The 11,505-nt window shown below is 43.2% G+C and overlaps 1 protein-coding gene across 1 annotated transcript in view; it reads left to right on the forward strand.

The window, feature by feature from the left end:
- The window catches only part of Smr (nuclear receptor corepressor smrter), a 54,146-nt gene extending 45,126 nt beyond the window's left edge, over nt 1-9,020 (forward strand). Inside the window, exons 4-8 of the mRNA XM_017612001.1 lie at nt 3,129-5,724; nt 5,800-5,936; nt 6,012-6,648; nt 7,205-7,328; nt 7,397-9,020. Of these exons, the coding sequence (XP_017467490.1) occupies nt 3,129-5,724; nt 5,800-5,936; nt 6,012-6,648; nt 7,205-7,328; nt 7,397-9,001 (5,099 nt within the window). The 3' untranslated portion in view covers nt 9,002-9,020. The remainder of the gene's footprint in view (nt 1-3,128; nt 5,725-5,799; nt 5,937-6,011; nt 6,649-7,204; nt 7,329-7,396) is intronic.
- The last annotated feature ends 2,485 nt before the right edge of the window (nt 9,021-11,505 follow it).

Genomic DNA, 11,505 nt, shown 5'->3' on the forward strand with positions numbered 1-11,505 from the left:
ATTGTGACTCTATTTCGACTTCAAAAAGCAATTCCATTCATGTCTTTCAAACAAAAATGTATAAAAAACAACAAAAATATCCCTAAGGAAAAATACGCATTGTTAAAAACTTAGCTTTGATTGTCCGGCGCTTGTGTAAGTATGTATGTAGTAAGTACATACGTACGCGTGTACATACAATGTATACACATATGGGCATAAATACTTCGCTTTGATAATGTTAATTGGACGAAAAATATGCCAAGTTATGTACGCTTATTTGATTTCAAGTGGTTTGTAGAGAAAATAATAATAAAATATAATTAAATGATTTAAAATGGAAGTAGTGGAGATCAACAAGAAAGGCATAAAATCGAAAAAGTTGAAAAACGATCAAATAAAGTAATTAAGTTAAATGAAATATATAAAAACTAAACTATAAAAGATAAGATAACATAAACAAATTTTATAAATAAGATAAAATACAGAACTTAAATAGAAAAAATATTAGAAATATTTAAAAAAGTTATATAAAAAAATTTATGAAAAATACGGATATATTAAAAAATTAATAAATAAGAAATAAATAAAAATTAAATAAAGGAAAAATTACAATACAAAAAAAATATTTAAATAACGTAACCAAAAATAAAAACTACCAGAAAGACTAAATAAACAAAAAATAAAGAAAAATGGGTAAATTATAAATTTAAATATAAAAGCAAATTGTAATAAAATAGAATAGAAGGTTAGGAAAGATGGAAAGAAAATGCATAAAAAAGGAAAGGCAAAGAATATTATCTGAAAGAAAAACAAATAAAATAACATAAAAACGGAATAATAAATAAAAAAATAAATTAAAATAACAAAGTTAGCAGCGCGCTTCAACTCCGCAGGGCCTGGGGTCAAGCCCGGTTCAACCCAACATCAAAAAATTTAAGTGGCGAAAAATTACCGTTGATCTTTTAGAATTTTTTGCGGTGATGGTGTTGTTTCTTCCATTTAAAAATGAATTCTGTTTATTCGTTATATGGAAGCAAATGGGACAAAAAAAAAAATCTAAAAAATTAACGGTAGTTGTTACTACTTGAAACTTGCACATTATCAGACTAAAATTGAATTGAATTGGTTTTATAAAAGTTTTGTTAGAGAATGAACTGTATTTTAATTGAAAATTCTTAAAAATAAATAAGTAAATATAAGTGGCAAACAATAGCACTTTGAAATGGTGGAGCTATAGATATGTCTAATACTGTATATACATACATATTCAAATGCTGGAAAATGGCCCCACACCCCCTATAGTGAGTAAGTGCCTATGTGCCTCAGCGCTTAAAATAAAAATTAAAATAAGTGCTTTATTAAAAATTAAAACGTTTACATTAACCAAAATGAGTTGACCTGACCTTCTCTACTTGGCGTGCAGACATTTTTACATATGCACACTCTCAATCCTTAACGCTGATTGCGCATATTAGTATGTATCTTAATATATGTGAGTACATTTGTATGAATGAGTGTTTGCTTTTATTTTACTCTTTGAGTACATTTTATCTGTGTTTAAAAATGTCCACAGAAGTATTTATAACCAGACCCGCTCATTTCCATACATACACCTTTTTGTATTCGGAAAATGTTTGGTGGTCATTCATTTTGCCCGCATTAACCCAACCATCCGCGGCTATTCTTTTAGGAACATTCGTGCTCGCATATACACATGTACATAGATATGTATTTGTCGCCCTCATTGCAGTTTCCTTCATTAGCTGTTGTTGGGACGCTGCCGTCTGTGCCTACTTTAAATTTTCGGCACCTAGAGCCTCTCGCGGAGGCTGTCGTTTATCGTCGGTGTTACTGCAAACCGCGCTATGTCACTTATTACCTCACGTGCTTAATTGATCTGTTATATGTATCTGATCGCTTCTGGCAATCGTTCATCTTCATCAGCCAAAGGTAAACAGTTTTGGCATTCGTTTATTAGGGTGTAACGATTTGCAGATGCATTCCGGTGCAAGTAAGATACCATCTAAGTGTGAAGTGTAATAATAGACATATACCGTTTTGCCGTATCACCGATGTTATATCAAGGTGTGCATTCATTCATATGAACATCACAAGCCAACAGTTATCGGCCAACTCCGCGTTCGATGTGTTGCACTTCTTTGCAAAATATCTACCTTATTATTTGTCCTTTGCGCCACAGATGTGTACGTGCAATGAGTTCACCCCCGTAAGCGGCGGGCGAGAAAACAATTAATTAACTTAAACTTTTTGATTTTTTCATGTGTTTATTTTGCTCAAGTTGATTTTCTTTTGTTATTTCTGTTTGTTTTTTTTTTTTTGTTTCCGTCTGAAATGCATTAAATGAAATTTACACTTCTTCACCTTTTGTTCTATTTTCTTCTCTCGTTTTATTCATATTTGTTCGCTTTTATTTTCTTATCCATTATACATACATATTTTGTAAATAAGTAAGACACAGACTTCGTTGAAAACACATTTATTTGATTATTTCTTTCATTGTTTGTTGCTGCAGATGTATGTATATCCTTGAAAATTTTAATTATGCAAATTTTCGCCTCACGCCCCAAACACACATGCGCTCGTGCGTACAACATTTGCACTTATTTGCACTCCTCTGCCGCAGATTTTTTTCACCACTTCTTCATTGAGTCCCTCACTTGCCTCATTGGCACACTTGAAACGCACCCGAAGTGCGCTGGCAAGTACGCACTTACATATATATGAGGTTATCTACTTGTGGTCAAAATGGATACGCGTTTACATACTACATTCACGAATATGTAAATACATAAATATGCATGCATTTAATTTATTCTGAAATATGAGCAAGTTCATCGTTAAATACTTAACCTCACAGCACAAAATGCATTCTGCATTTTGAATTTTTCTATTCCAGAGTCTAACTATTGTCTTATGACCTTTTCTCGAAAAGAAAAAGTGAGGCAAAATATACCAGACTAGATAACGAGATTGAGCATAAAAAACTTCGGGATATTTATCTACCTCAGATAATCACCAACTTTTCTTCTTCTTCACCTTCGTTTTAAATATGTTTCTTACTTTGATGCGATACTTATTTCTATGAAACTAATAACATTTCTTTCCCACTTGTTTCTTCATTACAGATAAACTGGCCACATGTTTCGTTTGCAAAGCGGAGGCCTGCCCGCGCACGCGTCCCCTCAAAAAGGGTCGCGGCCAACAGTACGGCATTCCAGATGATACAATACCGGCAGGTGCGCGTGTCTGCAACTCGTGCCAATGCAAATCGGTACGTAATCGCTATACGAACTGCCCCATTCCGACGTGTCCGAATCCGAAAGATCGCGCCAAACGTCTACACAACATTCCGCCACGTCTATTTGAATTTGCTCCCGAAATCCGAGATCCCATCTTTCAGGAGTTCCAAATACCACCACAGTCGACACGTTGCTGCTCGGCCTGCCTAATGCGTATACGCCGCAAATTAGATCTTGATCCTCATATAACGCTGACGGACGAAGATCGTCGCATGGATTGCGATGAATCAGATGTGAGCACCTCGTCGTGTGATGAGCGCGAAGTTGGCGGCAGTGATACTGCTTCGGTGGAGAGTCCCGAATCGCAGCGACATAACTCAATGACAAAGGATGTGCAGAAGCCGCAGACACCGATTGTGGTGAGCGTCGCCACAAATGCAGCCGATACTACAACGGTGACAATAACTGCCGCCGGCATTAAGGCTGACGAACGTTTGCTGCCACCTTTGGGACAGGCGCCGAAAAAGCAAAAGACCTCGGAGGAGTATGATTCGTCTGCTACGGAGACAGCGGATGAGGAGAATGAGAATTCGCCAGCGAACCGTCAAAGTCCAAAGGTTATACTGAACAGCGGCAGTGGTGTGGGTGCACAGGGTAGCGGCGTTGGCCTCGGCCCACCAATGGCGAGCGCCCAACAAGTTCATATGGGACAGCAGAATGGTCCACCGCAACCGCAGCAGGTAATGTCTCTACCGCCACGCGAACAAACCGGTGCGAATGTACAAGATGTGTTGTATTCGGTAATTGAGCTGTCGCTCAAGACGAAGGGTCCACCACCAGCTAAAATGCCCTCACAAATGTCGAATGCGTCGTCTATGCATGGCCTGAAACCCAACATGGAACCACTACGTAGTCGCGGTGATCTCAGCAACAATAATAACAACTCTAACAACGATGTGACTATAGTCGGCGAATTCCGCAATGATGGTTCCATAGTGAAGCAGCAGGCACATGGACAGCCGATAGGCTTAAGCGCGCGCCAATCCAACGCATCTGCAGTTAATTCGGGCCAAGGTCCACCGGGTAGTCAAGGTCCACCTGGCGCTGTGGTACATCCGGATAGCTTGGCCACGATATCTGTGGTGAACTCCCATCTGCCACACCAGCATCTGCCACCACATGGCATGCTGCATCAGCATGAGATCAAGGCAACTATAACGCCCGTGGTGAAGTCTGGTAAGACGCCAACACCGACGCCTCAGCAGCCGCCAGACTCTATCCGATACACCATGCCCGCTGTCGCCGTGCAGCAGCATCGCAACAACGAACCCGAACCACAAACACTTGACCTCTCAATTAAGAAACCAGCGCGAGATGGTCCTTCGCCTCACTCTTCGTCCAGCGGCGTGAACTCCTCTAGCAACGATAATGGACCTCGCCATCAGCCACCACCAGGCGCAGTAAAGCATGTCGGCAACGCCGCATCTATGTATCGTGGTCCAGAATTGGGCCCGTCGAACCCAACGTATCTATACCATCCACATCCAGCGACCGTAGGCAAGGGACCGCATGGCTCTGTCTATATGCCGCAAGTACCTGTACCCATTCCTATAACGCAAGCAGGTGTGGGCGCACGATCTCAAGCGACCGGTGGGCAACCGCCCCCGCAACAACCGCCACCATCCACGCACCAGGCCCATATGCAGCTGCCACCGGGTGTGGTGAGCAACAGCAGCAAAGTAGGAGGTGCCAAAATGGCGCCCAAGCTGAGTCCACAGCTGATACATGGTCCGTCGTCACACGGCACAACGGCATCACCATCACAACAGCAGCAGCAACAACAGATGATGGTGGGTCCTAAAGGTTCCATAACACACGGAACTCCGGTCAATAATGCCCAACAGATAATCGTACACTCCTCGCCTGCGACACTGAGCCCTAAATTCGACAGCATCTTGCGTCAAACTCCACCGTCCGGCAGCGATGCGGGCAACAAACTTGGCTCCATCACACAGGGCACACCCATACATCTGCCTTCACATCATATGGAGAGCAAACGTTCGTACGAATACTACAAATCGTCGCAGCGTCAAAGCCCTGCACAACAGCAGCAGATGCCAGTGGTCGGGCATCCAGGGGTGTTGCCGCCACCGCAACAGTCATCGCCTCAGGCCCCACCGCCGCAGGGCTATGGCGCCAATTCCCCGTACGCACGCTCACCCTACTCCGTTGACCAGTCGCCGGTACTGAGTACGCGTCAAATTGTCTTGCATGACTACATAACCTCACAGCAGATGCAGGGCCAACAACGAAACGTATCGCGTGGCAGCAGCAACAGCGCGGGAGGCGGCGGTTCAGACAAAGAGTCTCCATCGCCACGCAACAGCGTCAGTGGTCCCGGCAGCGCGCTGGTATTCTACGACAAGGAGCGTGGACGCACCGAATACTCGAGTCGGGCCTCGCCCGCTGAGCATGTCAACAGGTACGGAAAATCACATTTGGTGAACTAAAAACTGTGATATTTCAGAACTAATTAAATCATATTTTTCACTTACAGTACGCCCAGTCCCCATCGCACACCACCGCCACCACGGCAAGGTGTCATACAGCGTCACAATACTGGCTCAAAGCCACCCTCGCCAGCAACGATACCCCAGAATCGCCTGCACGTGATGCCGCACAACTATCCGCCAGGTCAGTACGCGCGTAGTACACCGCCCCACGCAAGTGCCACCCATTTAATGAAAACTTACAATCCCCCTCCTTTAGCTGGTCACGACGCCTTCTCTTCGTTTGTCGATGTGGCCGTACAACAGCCACAATTGCCGGTGCCATCGCAGCAGAAGGAAGAAAAGCAACTCCGACACGATGCGCCACCGCCACCACCACATCAACAGCATGCGCCGAGCACACAACCGCCGCACGCGCAACATGAGATACGCTACCAAATGATGCAGCTTAACTATCATCAACAGCAGCGAGCAGCCGCGGTAGCTGCAGCAGCTGCTGCACAACAACACCACCAGTACCGGCAACAAGCGGCGGCAAGTGCTGCCGCCAATGCGGATCTCCAGCGACGCATGCACGCGATCGAACGAGATCGAGATCTGCAGCAGAAGCGACAAGAGCGTGATAGAGAACGCGAGCGTGAGAAGGAACGTGAGCGTGAACGTGAAAGAGAACGAGAGCGTGAACGCGAACGTGAGCGCGAGAGGGAACGTGAAAGAGAGCGTGAGAGAGAGCGGGAGCGTGAGCGCATGGTGGAATGTATAGCGGCGAATGAGCGCGATGCGGCAGGACGTCGCATGACGGAGCGAATGAGTGCGGTAGCAGCGGCGCAACATTACATGCGTGGCGGGCCGGAAAGTGGACCGCCGCGGGCAATACCCGATCGGGAAAGAGATCTGTAAGTGAAAAGTACTAACGAAATTCAATGAATTGTGTATAAGGTTGATACATATGTATGTGCAGCAAACATTTTTATCAAGCATCAAATGAAAATCGCTAAACAGAACAACGAATGATTAATGCTCAGATAACTCGATATTTTAGATTTATGCCATAGATTGAGTATTATTTGAAGTGCAGCTCTATTTTATATTAAACAATCCGTTTCCAGAAATGAATATGTATCTCGATATACCAAAACAGATACAATTTTTAATATTCAAATTAAATTTTAATATTTATTCAGTGTACGCCAGCAACCATCCATCCATCATTTATCTCACTCGCTCATCTTGTTTATTTGTTTCTCTCTCTCCTTTTCTCTTTCAAAAACTACGACAATTGCCAAAAATATTTGTGACATCGTCACCAACGCAATATTTCGTCCATCCATAAATGCGCTAACCATCATCATAATCACATTCAACGTTGACCGCATGAACACTATGAACGCCATGAATGCAATTTGCCATACTCATCTATGTGTACATGTTTGTATTTTCACTAACGCGCAGCTATCATAGGGCACCACCGGACAGTACATTGTCGGCGCAGGTCTTAATCGATGCCATCATAAAACAATCGATCATACAGGGCAGCTCAGAACCGAATCCAGCGAGCATGAATCGGCCATCATATGTGAGTATATCTCGTTAGTGCACCCAAGCGCTTATTTGTATTAAACTATAATCGTATTTTTCCCCCAGTATAACTCGCGTGAATTGCCACCCTCATCACGTCCTCAGCATCCTTCTGCTGCTTCATTGTCTGCTGCCGAAAATAATGGCAAGGCGAATTCACCTAATGTCATCAACATAGACTTGGATAATGATCGCGCCGGCAGCAGTACCAATCAGCACGATTCGCCAAGCGTGAGTGTGATGAATTCACGTGGCAGCGGAGTTTCGCATGGCAGTCGCAGTGGCTCGCAGGGCGGTCCACCGCCCGGCAGCTTAGCGCCACAACCAGGTGGCGCGCTGTTGCCACCCACCTCGCAGGCGCAGGCGCAAGCTCAAAACCAAAAGCAGTCGCAAATGTTGAAAACGAACATCACATTCGGTGAGTTAGCGGACTCTATTATAGCAAACGATTACTGCCCGAATCCGATGCAACTGCGTCCGCATGTCAACTACATGCCTTACCTGCAGGAACAGCAGCCGATCGTGATGACCGATCATTGGACCAAGTATAATCGTCGCATGCAGCATAAAGAAGTCGAAGCGGCAGTCGAGCGCAATAAGGCAGCTGCCGCCCAGAATAGCGGCGTCGGCGTTGCGGTTAACACCAGCGGAGTGGTCTCCGGACAGCCGGGTAATAGCGGTGCGACGGGTGGCGGCAGCAGCAGCGGAGGACGCTCAAACACACCAGCGGACGAGCGCAACATTATACGCATGCAGCAGACGGTGAGTCCGCGCAAGTATGATTTGATGATGCAGCCGCCACATGATCAGGCTGCCGCTGCAGCAGCCGCTGCGGTTGCTGCGAGTCATTACTACCATCCGCATGGCCCACCGCCCTCGAGTGGGCCACCATCTATGAGCATGCATGCGCGCAGTGGTAGCGCTGGCAGTGGCGGATCATCTTCAATTCCCTCGCCGCATGATCAGCGCATGGCTGGCGGTGGTAGTGGCGGGACCGCTGGTGGTGGCATGCCAACAAGTGGCTCTGTGACGCAAAACCATCCATTCGATACAATGAAGTATGTGAAAAACCGTATTGTGGAAGTGATGCGCACCGAAGATGAAGAGATGCAACATCAACATTCGCACAATGATCATCGCGGCGGCGGCGGAAAGGATATGCACGATGGCCCAGTCGGCAGTACAATGCGTAAAACCCCCAATCAGTACGACGATGGTCGTGATGGTCGACGCGTGTCCGCTGTGTCGTCCAGTGGAGGTGGCGGTGGAGGCATTGGCAGCAGCAACAACAATGACACGCACCACGGCTTAGTATCCTCGCAGCCCCCACCATTGGGCGCTTATCAGCCCCAAACTCCGGTCACAACATTCGCACCAACGACATACGCCTACCCCTACAGTGCGTTGAATGTGCCCAGCTCAGTGGCGGGATTGCCACCGCCCTCACAAATGACTTCGTCGCAGTTGGCTTCATTGGCGCACCAGCCACCCATATCACACATCGGCAAGCAGACGCCTGGGCATGGCTTGGGTGGCGTTGGTGGCGGTGTTGGCGTTGGGATGACGGCAGCAGGGGCCGTCTCCGCAGTAGCACAATCGAGTGGTGCATCGGCGATGGAGCCAAAACCGTTATTGTCAGCGCAATATGAGGCACTCAGCGACGAGGATTAGTTGTGACTGCAGGCGTCTGGACGAACGCCACAACAACAGCAACAGCCGATACAGCAACAGCTGTTGCAGCAGCAACATTCCCATCAGCAGCAGCAGCACCAGCAGCAGCTTCAACATCAAATGCAGCAGCAACAGCAGCCGGCGCAGCAATTGTGGCATTGTGAGCGTGAACGCATGCGACAGCAGCAGCAGCAGCAGCAACAACAACAGCATCAACAGCAGCATATGCAACAGCAAAAGCTGCAGCAGCAGCAACAGCATTATCAGTTGCAAGCAAATCGCAACTACAACAACAGCAATGGCAACAGCAACAACAATCACTATTACTAAAACTGAGTGAGAGAGACTGCACATTCGGTCTCTGTCTGTTCGCTCCCCCCAGTTAGATGCGCGCCAGCGCTATTGCTGTAGCCTTAGTAGCTGCTATTGTCGTCATATTCGTCGTTAATTTGTAGAAATAGTCCAGTAAACGCCTGCAGTAAAAAAATATAAAGATAACATAAANAGCAACAACAATCACTATTACTAAAACTGAGTGAGAGAGACTGCACATTCTGTCTCTGTCTGTTCGCTCCCCCCAGTTAGATGCGCGCCAGCGCTATTGCTGTAGCCTTAGTAGCTGCTATTGTCGTCATAGTCGTCGTTAATTTGTAGAAATAGTCCAGTAAACGCCTGCAGTAAAAAAATATAAAGATAACATAATTTCAATAGCCAACCAGCAAATACATACAAGTACTCATACATATATAAACACACATACTAATTGGACACAGTTTGCAAGGAAAGCAGCAAAGAAGCCAATATGATCGGGGCAATAAAAAATCAAGGGAATAGAGTGCAAACCGCAAATTTACATATAACTTTATTGAAGAGCAAAACTCTACGCTTGGAATATCTTAAGGAAATTTTTAAGTGTATATTTTCAATATTTAAGGTCGCGATTCTCTTCTAAAGAAGGTAAATTTTTTGAATCTTCAATTTGTAGTTGAGCAGAAAGCATTATTTACGCGAAATTGCAAACCCACTTCTGTATGTTCGAACGCGTTTTTAATTTTCAAAATATGAAAAACATTATTACAAAAAAAAAAAAGGAAAAATTGTATACAGCGGCTGCCTGCACTCATGAAATGTGAAACTACATACATTTGCCTAAATTTGCAATGAGCAAACGATTATTGNAAAAAAAAAAAGAAGAAAATTGTATACAGCGGCTGCCTGCACTCATGAAATGTGAAACTACATACATTTGCCTAAATTTGCCATGAGCAAACGATAATTGAAAAAAAGATACATATACGTATACAATGTTGAACTTACCACATTTCATAAAAAAAGCTGCATTTCCCCCGAGATAGTTTAAGAGTTAGGAGAGTTGCAGAAACGTTTCAATCAGCTTAGGGTCCACATTATGCAACAAAATCGTTATTTAACAAAAAAATACTTTGCCATTATTTCAGATTAAAATTTTATAATTTTTAGTTTTCATTAATTATTTTCAGAAAGAAGTTAAAAAAAGAATATATATAATTTGAATAAAAAATAGATTCGGCTAGAATTAAATTTGATTACATAATTGCTTAAAAAATTACACGCAAATTCATAAAAAATAAAGAATACTTTATAGGCTTTATAAATCGAAAATATGTATGTATTAAAATGTCATTTTATAAAGCTCTTTAAGTCTACAAAACTTATTTCTCTTGAATAAGGCCATTCAATTTTGATGAAATTTATAATTTCTTTGCAAATACTTTTTTGTTTTGAGAAAAAGGTACTAATTTTTACAAATTTCGGCTGCGATAATATCGGAAAGAACATTATTATTTTTAACAAAAATTTCGATTTCAACATTCAGAGAATAAAAACTTCGAAATTCTCTTCTTGATTTTAGTTAAATTGGCTTTAAATATTCACAAAAAAATCGTCGATTTACTCAAATTTTGTTTAAGACAAATTTCTAAAAAGTCTCACCTGCAAACTCTTCAAAACCTTATAACTAGCTCAAAAATATTTGAAAATACAGTTCAGCACAATACATTAACAAAAACATAGAATTTCAAAGAAAAAAATACTACCAAAATGCAATAAAACAATCAAAACTAAGTAAACAAAAATAGGGCTACTAACAGCTAGAGCGAATGTGACTCACGCAGATATTACAAATTGGTTTTTGAAGGAAAGGTTATATTGAAATTGGAAAGGCTTTATTGAATAGGAAAGGAAAATTTGGAAATTTTTTTTTTAAATAAATATGAGGCTGTAAATAAATAAGCTGCGCACTTTAGACATACACATTTTTTAACAAAACATTTTATGTTTTCAACCACAAGTTCTATAAAAGCCACTATTTATGCTAACTTCGCACTTTTTGACGTCAAAGACTTGTCTCTGCTTTGCTGGGAAAATTGAATTCTTACACCTCTTCACAGCTTCTTTCAGACAAAACTTTTTTGTACTTTTTTGACATCGTCTAAAAAAACTACAAAACAAATTTCTCTCTGTTT

The sequence above is a fragment of the Rhagoletis zephyria genome, unplaced genomic scaffold (genome assembly GCF_001687245.7).
Source record: "Rhagoletis zephyria isolate East Lansing unplaced genomic scaffold, Rhagoletis_zephyria_1.1 Rzeph_scaffold_00491, whole genome shotgun sequence".
Lineage (NCBI taxonomy): Eukaryota > Metazoa > Arthropoda > Insecta > Diptera > Tephritidae > Rhagoletis > Rhagoletis zephyria.